The sequence below is a fragment of the Eschrichtius robustus genome, chromosome 2 (assembly GCF_028021215.1).
Source record: "Eschrichtius robustus isolate mEscRob2 chromosome 2, mEscRob2.pri, whole genome shotgun sequence".
Taxonomy (NCBI): Eukaryota; Metazoa; Chordata; class Mammalia; order Artiodactyla; family Eschrichtiidae; genus Eschrichtius; species Eschrichtius robustus.
The window spans coordinates 111,041,794-111,062,434 of record NC_090825.1 but is presented as its reverse complement, the minus strand read 5'-3'; the positions used below and the strand labels follow the sequence as shown (position 1 = coordinate 111,062,434).

General features: G+C 49.0%; 1 protein-coding gene across 4 annotated transcripts in view; it reads left to right on the top strand.

The window, feature by feature from the left end:
* Window positions 1-20,641, top strand: part of FSTL4 (follistatin like 4) — a 734,451-nt gene that overhangs the window by 645,064 nt on the left and 68,746 nt on the right. For all 4 annotated transcript variants that reach the window (XM_068535874.1, XM_068535876.1, XM_068535873.1 and 1 more), the window contains one exon: window positions 7,723-7,889. In XM_068535874.1, coding sequence (XP_068391975.1) covers window positions 7,723-7,889 — 167 coding nt within the window. The remainder of the gene's footprint in view (window positions 1-7,722; window positions 7,890-20,641) is intronic.

The window sequence follows — 20,641 nt, the reverse complement described above, 5'->3', positions numbered from 1 at the left end:
CCCAAAATGAAGCAAGCAAGAGGGAATATGACAGTGGCACAAAAATTAAATCTGATTATGCATAAAGAAACAGGAAATTTTGGATGAGTGCAAGTCTGGCTGGTCCAGAGCCACCTGCCCAGGCTGGACACACCCCAGTGTTCAAAACATGCGTGTCAAGATGAAAGGCCCCAAGACCACCTGTTCCCGGCCTCCCACCCACACAGTCTCGGCAGACGTTTGAAGGGATCCCAGAGAGGCAGGCTCTGGTGGAGGGGAACAGGGGAGGCACGAAGCACCCCCATCACCTCCTCATGGGGCGAGCCAAAGCAGCCCCACCCTGTAAATGCCAGGGGAAGCCATCAGGCCCAGGGGATGTTAGACGTTGCCTGTCCCCTACTTGGTCAGGTGACCTTAGGCATGCACACTCTACCCTGGTTTCTGTTCCACTCACCGATTTCACAGTGTGGCCCTGGTCACAGGAACAAGACCAGATTAATAGAGTCTGTCACACAGGGCCACACCCCCTTCGGCAACTCCCAGGCCACCCAGGAAGGAGGTGTTCCCCTGGGCACGGGGCAAGCACATTACTGCGGGAGGAGAGCAGTGCGAAAAGAGGCCACCACCGCAGAGAGCTCTCTAAGTGCCTGGCCTGAGGCGTCTCTCCAGGTCTCCTTCATTTCCAGCCGGCCCCTGAGCCCAGGTTTGCCCTGAGCCTAGCTCAGTCAACACAGGGATGTGGGGGCCGGTAGACTGAGGTTTGAACAGAGTCTTTCCACCAAGAGCATCATTTGAAAAATGGCAAATGTCCAGGCAGGAATGTGTTCCATTAGTGCATTTCTAGCATAAGAAAACTAACGCCAACTTGACAGGAATTTAAGAAATTTAATTTCTATTGCTGTGAAGCACCAGAAGCCTGCTTGAGAGGGTGCTGATGGGTTTATGAGTGTCTCATTGAGTTCAAGTCAGTGTGAGAAATAGCGCCTGAGACTAAGGGAAAGCTGTAATAGGAACTAAAACCCAGTTCTCCCACAATTCAAGTTTTATGGCCTCCTGCTTCTAGGCAGGGTGCTTGTTCGCTTGCTCATGGTGGGCCCATTAATCCCCCATGCTGCCCCTTCTCTCCAAGCTCCAAGGAGCAGGGAGAGCGCATGTGTGGGGAGGAGAGTGAGGGCTGTGTCTGGAAAACCAAGGGTGTTCCCACTGTGGTTTGAAGGGCCTAGAGAGCCAGGGAGGTGTCTCCCTGGACTGGGCCTGAAGCCCACCTGCCGTGTGCCAGGCACTGTACTAGATACGGGAGGGCCAAACAGCCCTGCTGAGACCCCCTGCTGGCGTGCAGCCTGGTGAGTGTGATCTCGGGTGGCCTTGGCCTGCAGCGGCTCAAAGCAGGATCTCAGTTCCCCGACCAGAGACTGAAGCCAGACCGCGGCAGCGAGAGCACCAAGTCCTAGCCACTAGACCACCGGGGCCAGTGGTTAGTGACAAGGTCAGCTTTGGAGAAAGGAATTTCAACAAAGAGATGGAAAGTAGTGAAACAAGTAAAGTGTTTATTTGGAGGAAAAATGTATGTGTGGATAGACTCACACAGGTGGGCTCAGAGAAAGAGTTGCACCTTTGGGGTAGTTTAAATCACTTATATGGGGACAGTTCTTCTGGGTTTCTTCTGGCCAATCATCTTGCTTTGCCTGGCTCTGAGTCTATATTTGGTCTGACTCAGGGCCCTCCCCTGTGTGCGTGTGCATCTCTTAGCCAAGATGGATTCCAGCGCAAGGGTTTCTGGGAAGTTGACAGAACATATTATGGTCTGGCGCCCCCTCCCTTCTCTGATCTCTGAGGAACCTTTCTGTGCATGTGTAGTTTGGGCAATCTCCTTGACCTCAAGAATGAGAAATATGTAGTCTCTTTATTTTTCATCCAAGCAGGACTCAGCTCCTCCTTGCTCCTGCCATTATCTTTATCTTGGAATATCTGTCCACAGGGGATAGATTCCAGCTGCTCAGCCTGGGGCCCATCTATCTCCTGCCTCAAGTGAAGCAGGAAGGTCTCTCTTGTGCTGAGCAACCCACGCTGACTTTGACAATCATGGCAATGCTACCTGAGCCTCTTCATCCCAGGAGGAATAAAGAAAAGCTGACTGATGTCTGAAGGCCTGGCCCATAGGGAGACAGATGTCCCCAGCTGTGAGGAACCCCCGTCTCCCTTGCCCTCCTTGAATTGCCTACACACCAGGCAGCCTTCCAGTACTGGTTCTTATAGTGAGGACATCGTCTCTTTGTGTCCACCTCTGCCTAGCAGTGCCAGACAAGCTCCCCGTCCTGGCCCTCCCTTTCCAGGGACACCAGCCTCTTCCTACAGATGCATTGTCACCCCAGACCTGACAAGAGCCCCCAGCCCAGCCCTCTGTCACTGCCCCCACCATCCTCTGGGCACAAGGCATATCTTGTTGCTTGGTCCCCCAGAAACCTAGGGACGCTTCCCACAGAGTGGCGTATGGGACCACAGATAGTCAGCACCATGGGAGCAGCAGAGCCACAGCCGAGAGCTGAAAGGATCCCTTGTCGGCCCTTCCGCAGGCTGCTCCCTGGAGGGCTGCAGTGTGGCTTCTCCACCTCCCTCTCCCATGACACTGGGCCCCACCAGAGCAGAGTCCAGGCGCAGACATATCTGAGTCCCCTGCTCTACAGACGTGCCTGGGCAGGGGTGGGGTTCAGCCCACAGTAGAAGTTCAGTCAGTGTGTTCACTGAACACATAAGAGGGCCATCTACGCAAATCGCAGGCTGCCTGGCCCTCCTCCTGCCCCGTCACCATGGGAGGCTCGAGAGGACTGTGGGGTCCCCTCAGCTCTGCCGCACCACCACCACAAAGCCCTTCCAGATCACTCTCCAAAGGGGGCAGGTGGGGGGCAGACGGTGGTAACTGAAATCAGGTTTCCTTCTGATGACTCTCGTTGTCTTCACAACATGGCTCCAGCCACCTTCCCATCATCATCTTGCACCATGTAGAGGCTTCCAGACGGGGCTGTGAAGGAATGGAGGGGACCGAAGGGGCCCTCTCTGTGTCTCTGTGGGGGTCATAGGGTGTTGATCTGCCCAGCACACCCTTTCTGTCATGACATCTGACCCCACCCCCAACCACCCAGCACCCGGCCCAGAGGTGACCACATGGCCCAGGCCTGTGGGTCAGTCAGTACTGCGACTGCAGAGTACTCCATCCACCTGGCCTGGTTGATTGCTTCAGGGAAGAATGCAGGAGATGAGTCTGGGCAATTAGATTCCCCCCCGTGCTTTTTTGCAGGGCTCTCAGGAAGGATTTGGGCCCTTTCTCCGGGATCCCATGTACAGGAACAATGTGAGGGTGGGGCCACCCCTGGACATCTTGCAGCCACGCAGAGAGTGCCATTGTTGAGGGCCCTGGATGCTTGCAGCCTCCTCCACCCCCTTAGATTTCCCAATTACAGGCATTAAGATCATCCCCGTTCTTGTTTTTTCTTTTTTTTTTTCCTAGGCTAGTTGAACATTTCTGAGAGTTTCTGTTACTTAAGCCTGAAAAGATCATGATAAGTTCACCAGGATGATTTCTTTCAATCTTCACCCAATGTCTGTCCAAGTGTCTCCTTATGTGAAGATTTCAGAGTCCCAGAAACATCCCATGAGGTCATTGTGGAGATGGGGACCAAGAGTGTGAGAGTCTCAGAATAGACAAGTAGAAGGTACCAAGTAGGCACAAGCTTAGGCCCCAAACCACAATGGGATGGGGACCAGTGGGTACCATGTTGAGTCACCTGGGAGGAGAATGTGGGGCAAGGTCAGGGACTGTTCTCAATTCATGGTGAACCTGTGGGTGATGGGGAGCCACTAGTAGCTGTTGAGCAGGGCTGTGATACATCTTGTACTCCAAGTGGTGACCAGGACACTCACGGACAGAAGGGGCAAACTGGAGGGGTGACCACACAGGAGGCTGTTGAGGACCTGGCTGGAGAGGGAGGGGAGGGGAGGGTTCAGGGGATATCAGGAGGGAAGCCCCTGTGGGCTTGGCAACTGTTCATGCTGCCACTTGAGGCATCACTTGTGCCATCACGGCAAGTGGGCACGGAACAGAGGCAGGTGGCTTTGCGGGACCAGCAGCTGGGCAGCTCCCGGCAGGACCAGGGAGAGTGAGCAGGGACGTCTGCTCAGAACCGTGCGCTCCGAGTCCTAGAGCCTGAAAGCCAGCCGGGCCCCCAGAGCCCTCCTAGCCCAATCCCTCATTATATGGATGTCTAAACTGAGGCCCAGGGACGGGAAGGGACCTGCCCGAGGCCACTCGGGTGCCACCAGCAGAGCCAGGCCTGGAGGCCAGGTGTCCAGAGCCATAGCCAGGCATCTGCCCAGTTCACTCGAGCCCCAGGCCATGATGCTGCCTCGTTTTTCCCTCACTGGGAAATCACCCTGGGAGACGGGGCCTGCCGGGGAAGACGTGTTGAACAGTAAATAACCGCGAGTGAGGAGCAGTTCATTTGCCATAAATATCTCCAGAATTTTAAAAGGATCTGGGGAATATTGACATGGACTAAATCTAATAAAACATTCATTTAATTAAAATTTAAATGACCCAAATATTTGCTGTTTGGTTAATATTTGTGTAGCTGACAGGAGCAGAATTATGATGGTTTTGTCAGTATTCGTGCATTCTAATTTTGCATGCGTCTTTCCCATGAAAATCACACATCTTCAGACATACAAATGCTCGAGGGTGCGCTCAGGAAAGATGCGGGAACCAGCTATCCCAGCGGCGGATGGCGAGCCACACAGGCTTACCACTCGGGTTTGTTTGTTTGTTTGTTTGTTTGTTTTTAGCCCTGTGCTATAGGCTCCTCCAGCCATTTTTCTACAACTGTTTAAAATGCAAGACTTTGGGGCCACATGGAGGAAGGGGCTCCTACATTGCACGTAATCTTACATTCCCATGCTCCTAGACTGGTAATTAAGGCCCCCGGGACCCCACCAACCACACTGCCTCCCCTCCCCACCCGCACCCACATTCTCCCTTTCCATCTCCCCATTCCCGCCACACCCCAATCTTTTAAGGCAGTGGCTCTCAGGCCTCAGGTACCACAGAAGCCCCTGGATGCTTGTTAAAACCTGATGCCCATCCTGCCACCAGACAGTCTGTACCAGCCTGGGCTTGAGGGGCAGGAGTCTGCGTTTTGATCAGTTGCCCCAGAGATGAGATGCAGGTGGCAGGAGGGACCGTACCTGGAGAAGCAGAGCTCTGGAGCCCCGGGGAGGTCCTGCTTCCTCTGAGGGCCCCTCCCTGACTTCCCATTTGGCCTTTTACTTTTACTCTCACTGGTGCTCATACATGCAAAGAAAACATAGGTTCCTTTTGTAACATAACTGACCTCTTCACACACCCCACCCACCAGCCACTGGGAGAAAAATGTCCCTAAATGTTCAGTCCATTGTAAAGCTTAGTCCTAGCTGATCATTTTAACAGTCCACGGAAGTAATGCCCTAGCTAATAAAAATGCTTTGTGTCTCCAATTCCCAGCTCCCCAAGCTGGTTTCTGAGTGTAGAGGGAAGCGTGTGGCTGTCCACCGCCACCTCTGGTCCCCACCGCGAGGACCCCTGGTTGCGCTGTCCACGGGCACCCGCGGCAGAGGTCAGCCCTGCTGTGCTCTTGGTCTGGACACTCTCAGCCTAGTGGAGTCCAGAGTCCCCACTGGCATGATGCGCCCTCGAGGTCTGGAGGCCGTTCCGTCAGGCCCAGGTCTGAGAGTCCGATGCAGTCCTCAGGTACAGAGGCCCAGAGCACACCCTGACCCGGCCAGGAACCTCTGGGCCCCTCCATGCCGCGAGGGATCGAGGGGGCTCCGGCAGGCGAGCGCAGGCCCTGGCTCTCTGCCTCATCTTTGTGGTCGCCCGAGGTGGTGGGGTGCAGGCCGCTTGAGGGAGGGTTCAGCCTCCTCCTGGAGCCCCCCGTGGTTCCCCTCACCCGCACACCAACGGGCATGCTCTCTGCCCTTCCCACTGTCTCCCTCCTTATTCCCACACGCCCGGGACGAGGGGGGCCTTCCACACCCCCTCCCACTTCCACAGAGCACGGAGCCTTGTGGCTCTTCTGAGGAGGAAGAGTTGTCTCCTCTGCACTTGGGCACAGTGGGAGCTAAACTATTTTAGCAAATTCTTCTCTCCTTCTCTCTACCCCTCTGAATCTCCAGAGCCTGGGTCTTGCTACAGAGGTTTAGTGGCTTCTCTGCCCTGAGCAATAAGCCTCATGACTCAGAGGTGGGAGGGCAGCAAGCAGAACATGATTTAAGAGGGAACTTGAAATGCATCACTTTAATGTTTGTAAAATATTACGCCAGTTGCGTCTGCATCAGTCACTCAGTGCTCATCTTTCCTCGTGTGGCTCCTTCAGCGGGAGTCACATTTTTCCTGTGTGCGATTGTCCCCTCTCCACTGGCCTGTTGGCTTTTTTTTCCTTCTTTATTTCCATTTTCTCCATTTTTCACCCATCCATCCAACAAGCACTGATTAAGCACCTAGTGTATATCTTGTTCCTCTTTGTGGGCCCAGGGCCAGGCCACTGAATGTTTGCAGAGGGGAAAGGGCTTTGGGGCTTAGGATCAGACCTTAGTGCACCTGCTTTCACCGTACCTGCTTTGCGGTGTGTGGCACCTGCAGCTGTTTTTGCTCCTCTTCCCCTCCGCCTTTCCCACACACACTGGCAAGAGGGTGTGAGCACAGGTGTGCTGCCTGGTCACAGCTCAAAAGTGTCCCGCTGAGTCACAGAGCTCAGGTCCCAACTCGGTGCCTTGCTCCACCTGTCAGGCCCCCAGGTCCCAGCGTCTTTGCTGGCATCCCAGAATAACACAGGCCCCCAGAGCCAGCGCCCCCCCTCCACTCATGCTGCCCCTGGCTGCCTCCCCAAGCTCCCCAAGTAGATTTGGGGGCAGAACAGTGGAGGGGCAGTCCAGTCAGTGAGCTAGTGACGCCCCCTCCAAGCCTCATCCCATTTTGGCATTTGTATACCCTGAGTTTGATTCTTTTCTTTAATCCTGAGAATTTCAAAAGGCCTGTGATTGCAGGGAGATATTTTAGACCCTTCCTCTTTGCCTGACGGATGATCAGTCTTAATGCCAGTTATCAAGTATAAAATGGCAAGGATTAATCATTTGTACAGCCCAAAGTACACTTCAAAAAATTAAAGGCTACAGTGCACGGTGGCTGAGCAGAAATCCAAATCCAAGTTCAGAGAATCCTTAGACAGAAACAAACCTTCAAAGGTCAGCCAGTTCATTCCCCAGACTTCAGACAGTGCAACCTTTAATTTGCCCCCAGGTGGATGAGAAAACTGTCGGCCCAGCCAGCAGACCTTGACAGCACTTGGCAAGGCCCCGACTCCAGGGGGCCTGGAGGGCACAGGGCAGGGCCAGCACACCTGGCTCCCTGGTTTCGGAGGGGCAGCCCACACTCTTAGCTTGACTCACAGATCCACAGCCCAGATGCTTCCCCTACGCTAGCTGTGGTTCCTGACCTGATTTGCCTCAAACAGCCCTTTGAGCATTTAACATAAGTTGTGGCCCCTCTCCCAGGAGGTGTGTCCATCTGTACATTTAGTCAGCACATTGTGGACAGTGTTCCTGCCCCCGGAATTTGCCCGAGGCCCCTGACCTGCAGTAGATCCCTGTGGCTGTATCCCTTCAGGTATAGACTCCATCCCCTGGGCCTCCAGCTGACGGCTTCTCCTTTCCCTGCAGAGGTGGTACAGCTCAGCCTCGCCCCTGAGGAGAGGGTCAGTGTGGCCACAGTGACCGTGGGCCTGAGCACAGTGCTGACCTGCGCTGTCCACGGAGACCTGCGGCCACCCATCGTCTGGAAGCGCAACGGGCTGGCCCTGAACTTCTTGGATTTGGAAGACATCAATGTAAGTCACCTGGCTCTGACTCTGAGCTCAGACGCACCTCCCGGGGAAGCCAACTGTGCAAGATGCCGAGATGCCATGTGGTAGCTGCAGGGCCAGAGGGCTTTCTTTTCACATCCCACGTTGGTGCCATTCAGCCTGTTGTCTGGTGTCTGGAGGTATCAGTCCCACCTCGTGCAGAGAATAGGATGGATGGTGGCTGCAAGCTGCTAGCCAGCCCCAGAATAAGGTGAACAGGTGCCGCAGACCGGCTGCAGAAAGCTAGAAGTTCCTGGCGGTGAGGGGTAAGGAACTGAAAAGCACCAGTATGGGGTCAGAAGGGCCAAGACAACTGATGGTTGCAAGGCAAGTTTATTCAAAGAGCATGAATGTATATATAGGTTTAGTACGGAACGAATATTAGACAATAAATCAGTAAACCTTGTATTTCCACATATTCTGTCGCCACTATCTATGCGCCACTATCTATGCGCCACTATCTATGCGTCAGCATGCCTTATGGGCCGTTCTTTGGAGATACAGACTTCCCCCTCAGGGCAGCTCGTCCTTCTTCTGGGGAACAACCAGGGGCTCTTAGATCCAGAGCAGGCACCTGGAACGAAACTGGCCGCAAGCCATTTTCCTTTTTTACGCTCAATACCGCAGCGTCAGGAGTGCATACCAAGAAAGAGACAAGCAGTTCTCCGGAAAGCAGGAAGCTGAATAAGCTTACAGCTTGGGGGCCACCACATTTCCCCCTTTTTTATTATTTTTTAAAGCTTGATAAGGTAGTTTTAAGCCATGAACATCCTGACGCAAGACAGCGAAGCGCCCCATTACAAATCTAACAACACAAGGTAATAAACCGATCACTAATAAAAGTAGTACACCAATTGATATCAGGCCTGAGAGCCCTCCATGAATCCATTGTATCGGATTTAGCCCTTGTAGTTGATCTAATAATCCTTGAATCAAATTCTGGGGTCCATCTTCGTCCAGGTGGGCCTCTTGAATAGCTTGTATTTCGGCATTTAACTTTTGAATATCAAGGCTAATGTGTCCATCAGTCCATATACTTAATATATGCATTTTTACTTTTTCCCAATCCCATTGTGAATCATTATATAAATGTTGAGTTACACAAATCCAGGTATATTTGGCATGACAAATCAAATGCATTTTTAATTTTAAAGCCATAACTTGATCCCCTATTCCTATTAGAACATTTTTTAATTCATCTGCTTCCGTTTTTAGTTGGGTATCAATATGACTTTGTAGGGCTAATGCTACACTAGTATTTTTAGATAACTGATTAACATAATGAGCCTGGTGAATAGTTTGTGAAAGAGCAATCCCAGCAGTGGCCGCAGTAGCAGTTAAAGCTGCTAAGGCTAGGATTGCACATATTAGAACACCTATAAATCTCTTTGGTCGTTTTAATGCTTCAGTCAATTCCAGCCAGGCTTGCATGCCAGTGTTATGATACCATGGTTCAGACAAATTAACAGGTAACATTATATAAGAAGGTTGCTTCATAATCATAACAGATGTAGATCCTTTAACGGGCAAAACACAACTACTAAAGATACAATTAACACAAGTAATATTATAACCTATAGGATTCATAGTGTTTTCTACAATTAAATCTCCAATCAATAAAGCATAAGGAGGAGCGACGCAAGTAATCACCGGTCTATAAGAAAAGGATACGGCAAGTTTCCAGAATTCCCATTGCTTGTAAAAAACAAGGCTGTTATTATTAACGGGGACAGAAGAAACTAGTATGGTGCCATTATCATAATCTAAAGTACACCAGACAGAGGCTTTAGTCCATGTATCATTACAAACAGGAAAATCAAACTGCGGGAATTCAGAAGCCATAAAAGCAGGAAATTGTAGTCCTGTGACAGTCTTTACGACCGTAATTTGATGTCCAGCTAATAACGTCCCTTGATTACCTATGGTAGTTTCAGTACACAAATAATGTCCAGTATCTTCAATCCTCAAGCAATATATGCATAGAGAATGATCCAACGAAGTAATAGAAGCAAGCTTAGTTACTCTAGCATTCATGTGAATGGGAACGTTATCCTTATACCAAAATACAAAGGTGGATAAATCTTCTCGTCTAGAAACAGTCTGTTTGCAAGGAAGACAAATATATTAGATCCCACAGCTTTATAATTTTTACGTAAATGAGTAAAAAATTGAGAATTTACAGTGGTTTGGTAAGAAATAGCATGTTCTAAAGCAACAGCCTTAACACAAGCCAAATTGGTACTCATAGGACTTAAACAAACAGGGGGAGTATTAAACCAATTAGAGTAATTAACAGAAGTATTAGTAATAGGCAAATTTCCTAGCACTCTTCCAAAAGTAAAATCATTATAGAAAATTGGAAGGTCAGCTTCAGACCATGTAACAGGTTGTAATAAAGGAGGATCGGGTACATAAGCCCAATAAGATTTAGCCTCTATAGGTGGGGCTGCCAATACAGCTATCATGGCTAAAAAAAAGGTAAGAGGAGAGCGAGGATGAGCACTCTCCTCCATAATCCTACGTGCTTGAAATACTAAACATTGCAATTGATACCAAGTAATTTGATTTCGATCTCCCCTCGCCTCCCTGACAAGTTGTCTCCTACTCCGTCGCCGCATTCTTCTCGTCCGCCGGGGGAACCGGTTGGGGTGTGCTGTGGTCGATTGCGAGAGCCTCAGGCGACGCATTCTTCGAGTCAGGGTGTTTATTGGTGATGGCATGATAATGTCGAACCAAGCGCTCGGGGAGCCACCGAGGAGAGTCTGCCTCCCTAGGGAAAACACAAGCATGGCCTCGGCCCCATACTAAAACAGGGTCTGGTCCATGCCAAAGGTTAGTCATGGGATCTTTCCATTTAACAAGCGCTTTTTCAGGAGGGGTTCCAGAAAGACCTGTAAACAATCGTTCATAAGGCGTGTGACTAAATGCATCTAAAGTTAAAAAATTTAAAATAAATAAAGCATGATTAAGCATAATCTGAGGAGATCTATCATATTCCCCCTTTTTTATTTTTTGTAACGTAATTTTTAATTGTTGGTTGGCACGTTCTACAATACCTTGACCCTGAGGATTGTAGGGAGTGCCTGTTTTATGTGAAATATGGAAAGTTGCCCAAAAATTGGCAAAAGCTTTACTCGTATATCCTGGAGCATTGTCTGTTTTTAAAGCTTTAGGAATTCCCGTAGATGCAAAACAATGAAATAAATGAGTAATTACGTATTTAGTAGATTCCCCAGCCAAAGGCGTAGCACATATAAAATTAGAGTAAGTATCAACAGTTACGTGAACAAATTGTAATTTACCAAAAAAGGGAATATGAGTAACATCCATTTGCCAAAGATGATGAGGGAGTAAACCCCGAGGATTGACTCCAAATTGTGGAACAGGAAGGTGGGGTAAACATTTAGAGCAGGACTTAACAATGTATCGGGCTGTTTCTCTAGAAATAGAGAATTGTTTTTGAAGCATAGCAGCAGATTGATGATGTAAATTATGTGATTGAGTAGCAAGATCCTGAGGTTGAGATAAACTTAAGGCTATACTCTTTGTATTTTCGTCAGCCAATTGATTTCCCAAAGACAATGGGCCAGGGAGACCTGAATGGGCTCGAATATGTAATATGGCTACAGGAAAGTCATGCTGACGAATAATCTTTTGTAGTTGAAAGAAAGTCTGAAACAATTGAGAATCAACAGTATTGCCAATTATAGCAGTTTCTATGTTACGCAAAATAGTAACCAAATAATGGCTATCCGTATAGAGATTAAAAGAACAATGTGAAAAGATTTGAAAAGCCAAGGAAATCGCATGTAATTCAACTCGTTGGGCAGAGGTATGATCTGTTTGTTCTTTATGAAGTAAGTCATCAGAAATAACCACAGCGATGCCATTGGCAGAACCATCAGTAAAAACATTTGGGGCATTGAGAATAGGAGTTGAACAGATAGTTTTAGGAAAAATAAATAGATGTTGAGTAGCAAAATGAAGGCGCTTATTAGAAGGATAATGATTATCAATAATTCCTGAATATCCAGCAAAAGCAAGAGCCCAAAAATCAGAGACAAATAATAGCCAAGAATATTGATAAGTAGTATAAGGTATAATAATAGAATTTGGTTCATATCCTACCAACTGAATATTTCTTCTACGACCCAATTGAACAAGGGTTGCTATTAACTCATAATAAGGTGTAATGACTGTATTAGGCGTATTTTTCATATGAGTCCATTCAAGAATTCCTGTTTCTTGCCATAATAAGGCGGTAGGGGTATGTGACGTAGCACAGATTATTAATAGTATAGGTAAAGAAGGCTCAATTCTAGTTAGCTGAGCAGATTGTATTGCTTTGTTTACAAGCTTGAGTGCTTGTTGAGCTTCAGAAGTTAAAATACGAGGGGAAGAAGGATCAGGACTTCCCTTTAGGATATTAAAAAGAGGCTGTAACTGACCCGTAGTTAATTTTAAAGAAGGTCGCAGCCAATTAGTATCTCCTAATAACTTTTGAAAATCATTTAAAGTTTTAAGAACGTCAGTCCATATCTCTATCTTCTGAGGTGTAATATTATAATTTGTGATATACTTACCAAGATATGAGAAAGGTGGGTTCATCTGTACTTTGTCAGCAGCAATGACTAGTCCTGATCGTGACAAATGACTTTGAAGGGAATTATAAGCCTTAAGTAAAATATGTTTATCAGAATAAGCAAGTAATAAGTTATCCATATAATGAATAAAATATATCTGAGGGAACTGTTTACGAACAGGGGCAATAACTTGAGCTACAAACTGTTGACATAAAGTAGGACTATTAGCCATACCCTGAGGCAGCATTTTCCATTGATAACGTTGCATAGGTTCTATAAAATTTAAAGAGGGTAAGCTAAAAGCAAATCGCAACTTATCAGCCGGAAATAGAGGAATAGTAAAAAAGCAATCCTTAAGATCAATAATAATAATCATATAATTTTTAGGTATGGCTGCAGGAGAAGGCAAACCTGGTTGCAGAGCTCCCATAATTACCATAGTTTGATTAACAGCACGTAAATCTTGCAATAAACGATATTTTCCCGATTTTTTCTTTATAACAAATATAGGAGTATTCCAAGGGCTATTAGACTTTTCTAGTCTGCCCAAAGCAAGCTGTTCATTAATTATATTATGGGCCGCCATTAATTTCTCCTTAGAAAGGGGCCATTGGTCCACCCAGACAGGATTATCAGAGATCCAAGTTATAGGGTCAGCATGTGGTGGAGGAGAATCCAAGGCCCCTAGAAAAAACCCAAGCCTGTTTTATCCCGTTTATTATCAGTCTGTAAGGGTAATTTATTTCCCTGTTGATTTTTTCCCAAACCATTCCTAGGATCATACCCTTGATTTAACAATATATTAGTTACAGTAGGGTTGGGACTAAGCAATAGGATTCCCATTTGTTGTAATATATCTCTTCCCCAAAGGTTAACTGGCAATCCGGGCAATACGTAGGGTTTGAATATTCCTTGATTACCTTCAGCATCCTGCCAATGTAGGTATTGCGAACTTTTGTTGTGGAGAATTAGATTGGCCAATACCTTGCAACTGTGTAATGGTTTGGTGCACGGGCCAATTTTTTGGCCAATGTATAAACGAAATAACAGAAACATCAGCACCAGTATCTAATAACCCAGAAAAAGGCCTTCCATTTATTTTTAATACCAATTGTGGTCTTTCCCTACCAATTTGTTGAATCCAGTAAACTGCATCAGAGGAACCGAAAGCACCAGTTCCTCTTTTGTTATGTCGTAAAATTTTTCCTTCTGGTATATATGGAATTAATAGAAGCTGAGCTATTCGCATACCGGGCGTGATAAGAAAAGATCCTTTTGATGTTTGAACCATAACCTTTAATTCCCCTTCATAATCAGCATCAATCACCCCAGGAATAATAGTTAAGCCTTTCATAGACATACTACTTCTTCCAAGGATTACACCAACCGTTCCCTGGGGTAAAGGCCCAAAAGTTCCCGTAGGAAGGGCTTGGGGTCCCATATCCGAGGTTAATAAGAATTGGGTGGAGGCACAGAGGTCCAGTCCTGCACTATTTGGCGTGGCCCTTTGAAGGGAGGAGATTCCATTCCCTGAGGAACAAAGGTCTGAGCTGGAGGCGGTGGAGCAGGTTGTGGGGGGATTATTGACATTGCTCCAATTGTTTGATGGGGCCGGAGCAGGCCCCTCCGGAAGTTTCCCGACAAGGGAGTTCCATCTTTATGAGTCACTGATCGACATTCTTTAGCCCAATGCCGTCCTCTTTGGCATCGGGGACAAATTGTGGGAGGAGGAGATTTACCTTGAGGCACAGAATTTACGACAGGCATATTAGGAGTATCAACAGTACAATTTTTTGCAAAATGACCTGGCTTCCCACATTTAAAACAGTTTTTACTTTTAGCATTTGGCCCAAATCCTGCCTTAGTCAGGGCTGCAGCTATAGCTGCTCCCTGTAAGTAAGATGATCCAATATCAGAACAAACTCGAATATAATCCTCTAAATTTCCTTTCCTTTTCCATGGACGTATAGCTGCTTGACAAATATTATTAGCATTTTCGAAAGCCAATTGTTTGACGATGATTGCTCCAGAAGGACCATCAGAAATAATTCTATTAACAGCCTGTAATAATCTAGCCACAAAATCAGCATAAGGTTCATCTGCCCCTTGCCTTATTTTAGCAAGGTCTTCAGTCCTAGTGGAGGCAGGTAAATGTTTCCATGCATGTAGAGCTATATGATTGATCTGAGCATAAGCCACAAAAGGGAAAGCTAATTGATCCCGTAATAACTGATGTTGTCCTTCCCCAATCAACATCTCATAATTTACTAGCACATCATGTGCAGTATTTCTTTCAGCTTGTTCAGCAGCCTTTTCATAATATTCTGATTCCCAAAGTAAATAGTCGCCACCAGTGAGACAAGCACGAGCAATAGATTTCCAGTCTGCTGGAGGCAATGCTTCTGTTGCAATAGTATCCAACATAGTAATAGTGAAAGGGGCTATAGGCCCATATTGTGCACAGGCTGCTTTTAAATCTTTCAAAACCTTAAAGGAGAGAGGCTGATATTCCCAATTATTTTGTTGTGGATTTTGAGGATTGGGTCGTTCCACCACCGGGCAGCAGAATAAAGGATCCTCCCCTCTATTAAGAGCTCCCCGTACTGCTTGTTGTAAAGGACTAAGCTTAGGAGGGATAGGGACAGAGACATGTAATTGCTGTAACCGCGGAAGAATATTTTCATCAGGATATTTTTCAGCCTCATATTTGGCTTCTTCACCCGCTAAATCAAAAGAAAAGTCATCATCATCAAGTGAATTAACACTCTTTATCCTCGGTGGCAACGGAGGAGCAGTAGCTACTGCAGCAATATGTTCTACAGATTTAGCTGTTAATTTTGGAACTGAATCATAAATTGGATTAAAACAATCTCTTATTAAATTCCACAAGCTAAAAATGGAAACTGAAACAGAAGATGGTCCATGAGCTTCATGATATTTAGATAACTCATCTCCTACACGAGTCCAAATTGCTAAGTCCACTGATCCTCCTTCAGTGAACCAAGGACAAGCATCATATACTAATTGCAAAAATTCCAGAAGTTGTGAGGTAAGTTACCTTAGTTCCACGGGCTTTTAACATTGAAAGCAAAACCTGAGCAAATAAATCACGCTCCTTAGAGCCCTTTTGTCCCATATTATTTTACTTCTGACTCTTTCTCGAGTTACCGTCCTAAAAACGAAATTATTTCTTGTGGCCACACTATCTCACTCGAGAGTTCTACTTACCTGAAATCTTCCGAAATGCCTCACGCACTCAGGTCCCTGTTCGGGCACCACTTGCCGCAGACCGGCTGCAGAAAGCTAGAAGTTCCTGGCGGTGAGGGGTAAGGAACTGAAAAGCACCAGTATGGGGTCAGAAGGGCCAAGACAACTGATGGTTGCAAGGCAAGTTTATTCAAAGAGCATGAATGTATATATAGGTTTAGTACGGAACGAATATTAGACAATAAATCAGTAAACCTTGTATTTCCACATATTCTGTCGCCACTATCTATGCGCCACTATCTATGCGCCACTATCTATGCGTCAGCATGCCTTATGGGCCGTTCTTTGGAGATACAGACTTCCCCCTCAGGGCAGCACGTCCTTCTTCTGGGGAACAACCAGGGGCTCTTAGATCCAGAGCAGGCACCTGGAACGAAACTGGCCGCAAGCCATTTTCCTTTTTTACGCTCGATACCGCAGCGTCAGGAGTGCACACCAAGAAAGAGACAAGCAGTTCTCCGGAAAGCAGGAAGCTGAATAAGCTTACAGCTTGGGGGCCACCACAAACAGGGGAGGCGCGGTGGGCAGGGCAGGAGGTTCCTGGGCAGAGGAGAGCATCTGGCTGGGTGCCCCCCAGGAGAGACTCTGGATCCGGAAGCTGGGGAGGATACAGACAGCTGGACGCCGAGGAGGGGGTATTCCCTGTGGAGGGCAGAGGTGAGCCTCTGGGCTGGGTTGGCTGGAGGGCAGGGGCAGCGGGGTGGTGAAAGGAAACAAGATCAGGCCAGAGGGGCCTGCCCAGGGGCCTTGTTTGCTGGGAGAGGGAGTATGGATGTGATGGGTTGAGCAGAAGAAGAGAGCTCCAGAGCTCTCACAGTCTAACGTGAGCAACAGGGGTCTCCTGGGTTCCGAGGGCCCGGGCACCCCGCACTGGGGTCCCAGCACCACCCCACTCTGCCTTTAGGACTGGACAATTTCTTAAACTGATCCTCAGTGAATTAATCTATTAGAAGAGCAACATTATCGGTGCCTCCCTTCTACTGGACTTGAGGAATAAAGGGATTGAGTCAAGAATATGCACTGGCCCTGGTTTGGCACAGGATGAGGTGGCTTCCTGGGAGTTCATGGGAGAAGATGGAGTGATGTCACCCACATAGGGCGCTGCCAGGATGGCTGACAGGTCTTGAGCTACTGTGACAGGAATACAAGTTTCAGGCAGAAAAGGGGCAGCCCTGGTCTCCTTGGCTCAGGACAGGCCAACCCAGGATGGGCTGCTTGGCCCCAAGAAGGAAGACCTGTGGGATGAGTGGTCAGTTCCTGTAGCCACTGTGAGGTGGTGAGGGAGGTGCTGGGGCAGAGGGAGCTGGCCTGGGCCGTGTGACCCATGAGTTGGACTAGCACAAGGGGCAAGGGACCAAAAAGAGACCAATTGGTTTGCTTAGATGCAACACCATTCCAGCCATCAGCCCTGCCCCGCAGTGGAGTGAGCATCACAGGAGGCAGTGAGCTCCCCATCCCTAGAGGCATACAAGCTCAAGCAGGATCATGGTAAACAATGCTGCTAGCCACAAGAGGGCAGCTAAACCCCGTGACCTTGAAGATCCCTTCCAACTCTGAGACTGCTTTGTGGGGAGAGAGGTCCAGCGTTTAATCCTGCAGGAACCACAAAGTTGGAACTCTGCTACTCTCTAGGCCCCTTTGGATGTGCCCTGGAGAACATGGGGGAAGCAGATGGGAAGAGGGGGTCACTCTAGAGTCCCACCCTGGGCAGAGCTGGGGAGAAGTGCCCTTCCCCCACCTTTGTCGCACCAGGCAGGATGGTTTCCTTGCAATTTCCCCACTATAGTGAGCATAGCCTATATCCCACCCGTCTCTGAATGTCAGGACCAGCACGAGCCTGGTGGCTGCTTGATGGTCAGATGCTGGGTGGGCAGAGTTCTTCATCTTCTGAGCCTGAGGTGCCCAGGGCTTCTCTGCGATCTTAGCAAGGGAAGGCACTGGCGTGTTTGTAAAGACTAGGGTGTATGTGTATGTGTGCATATGCACGTGTGTGTGCTGGGGTGCACATTTGTGTGTGCATATCTCTCAAGGTGGGTTGTCAGCTTTTAACTATGTTTGGCCAGTAGTGATTAATTCAGAACTAGGTCAGGTCCTCCTGTGTCTGTCTGAACATCCATGTGCATTGCTTGATGCTCTATTTAAAGACATTAGAAATAAAGGCAGAGGCAGAACTCCTCTTAATGCACTTGCCAATGGTTAATTAATTTACTCTGAGTGTCTTTGCCCTCCCTCGAACACGCCTCCAGCACCAGCTCAATTGAATTTCTACTTTTCACAGTGAGGTTAGCAATTTGGGTAATTGTGGGTGCAACTGGAGATTAATGGCCTCTTGTTACCTCCCAGGAAACACTTGCTGCTCTGGGCAAGTCAGCAGCCCACAAGCAGGCAGGGGCCTGTGCTTCTCAGAAACCCCCGCGTGAGGGTGCAGGGCAGTGCCAGCCCCGCAGGGGTCCTTGCCTGATGCATGCAAGCACACACACACACAACACACACAACACGCTCACACACACACACACACACACACACACACACATACACACCTGCCTTTAAGAGGGGAGGGACGCAGCACAGCCTACTCATGAAGGGCCAGGCTCTGGGGTCAAAAGGATCTGGCTTTAAGTCTCAGCTCCGCCACTTACTAGTTGAGTGACCTTGGAAATGGCACTTGACTTCTCCAGGCCTCAGTTTCCTCCTCTGTGGAAAAGGGATAAATAATAGATCCTGCCTCATAGGGTTATAATGAGGATTAAGAGACACGTGAAATTCTTAGCATATAATGTTCCATGCTAACTATTATCACTCTCATTTTCATAATATTACTAATTATTATTATTATTATTATTATTACTGCTCCCACCAGACAACACTCTCCACCCCTTGCAGCCCGAGTCCCCGAACAGCAGCCAGCACAGTCCGGTGAGGCTCCCCGTCAGGCAGGTGTGACCCTGGGGTGCCCCTGCTGCCTGTAGTCGCCTCGATTCAGGTCAGCCTTGATTCATCCGGAGGGCGACACTGACCAGCCACCTCCGGCAAGTCCAGGGCCGCCACCTTCTCTGGGCCTGCGGGGAAACGGGGATGAGGCTCTCCTCCTCGCGTGGGCATTTTCAGGCTAAGCGTGTCCGAGGACGGTGAGGAGAGCAGCCCCAGGAGGACATCAGGCTGGAGATGGGTAGAGCTGGGTCATCAGGATTCACAGGGCATTTCTGAAGCAAGATTGGTCAGGGGAGAAAAGCCCAGGGGGGGCTACCTGGTCGAGCAAAGATCGGGGATCGAGGGGTTCATAGAGCCCCCCAGCCTGTGGCATCTCAGCGCCCTCCCCCACCTGCCACAGTCAGAGATGAAACACGATCACGGGCCTTGTAATGAGTGACTGGCTCCCAAACGCTCCACAAACAGGGGAAGTTGATCAGCTTACAAAACCCCAGGCGGGCAGATTAGAGAGCACCGAGAGGTGTGGGCCTCCTTTCTTTGTCATTTGTATGAGACATCTTGATTGGCAACAAAATATTAATCACTTTTTCACTACTCTTAATGAGAGGCTTTCATGGGCAACAAAATATTAATTTGTCTTGTCTTATCTGTTAAGAATTCTGTTAATGAATTCAGTCACAGAGCTATTACAGAATGCCATGCTAATGACACATGTAATTAAACTTTTCTGACTTGCAAACATCAAGGATGCCTCAAGCATCAGAATAATATTTGATCAGAAAGTAAATGTGCCCTTCTAGCCCGGAGCCAAGCAAGAAGGAGCCACTTGGATTCCCCAGTGAGCAATGTCGCTGTCAGGAGCAGTCAGGAGTCACCAATGTGTACACGGCCGTCCAGATGGCCTACGTGGGGAGCCATCCTCTGGATTCACTTAATAAGTTCCTGCGAGTGGCAAGCCCTGTGCCAGAGCGTAGAGCAAAGACATTCTCCCCGGCCTCGCGGGGGCAAGGTAGCACAGACCTGTTGTGCCCCGCCCCCGGGATGCCTGAGCGCCCCTCTGCAGGATGGCTCGGCCTCACTGCAGCACAGGCCATGAGGGGCCCTGCCTCAGCCCCACCTGGCAAAACAAACCCCCCAAGCAGAGGGCAGCACTAGGTACCAGGAGTGCAAAGGCCCCCGAGACAGGTGCTCCCCAGGAGGGGCGGGAATTCTGCCTCACCTCCCGGCAGCAGGTCTCTGGATTATGATACCTCCTTCTGTTTGCGTGATAAGAAATCAATAGTTTCTGCTCATGCACGTTCCCCAGAGCTCACAAAGGGGGGCCTGTAATTTGTTTACTTCCTGGCCAGCTGCTGGGCTCTTTACAGAAGCAGTGGTGGGTCTGGCGGCTTCAGACCTGGCCCTGTGGCCCCCACCTCAGCCCTCAAGGACCCACGGCCACTGCTCCAGCTTAGAAGCTGAGGGCAGGGGACAGGCACAGCAGCCCCCTGATCTTAGGCCAGGCTGCCGGCCAGCAGAGCACCTATGCCGGCGTGCCTGGGCGAGCCCGCACCCCGTAGGCCATGCACTGTGCGCCTGTGGTCAGCATGCCCAGCCTAGGGCCCTGCTCTGCTCAGACAGCCCTGTGCCACGTGGGAGAGGGCAGCCCGTCACGCTGGAGGGCCACAACCAGAGTCCGTGGGGGAAGTTTACCCTCAGGAAGGACTCTGCCTTAGGAGGCAGGGAGATGCCTCCCACCACTGGTACCCAAGCGGAAAGGGGACCAGCCAGGTGCCCCCTGAGGGCTCTCTGGGCCCTGGGGCCATACAGTGGTGTGATAAGGAAATTGTGTGGGAAGCAGGGACATGTGGGGCATGAGAGCCCTGCACAGGAGCCAGGAACCTTGCTTTTTCACCTGGACCACAGAGCCTCCATCATTCCTGTCTCCCGAGGCCTGTGCCCTGAGACAGGCATCGG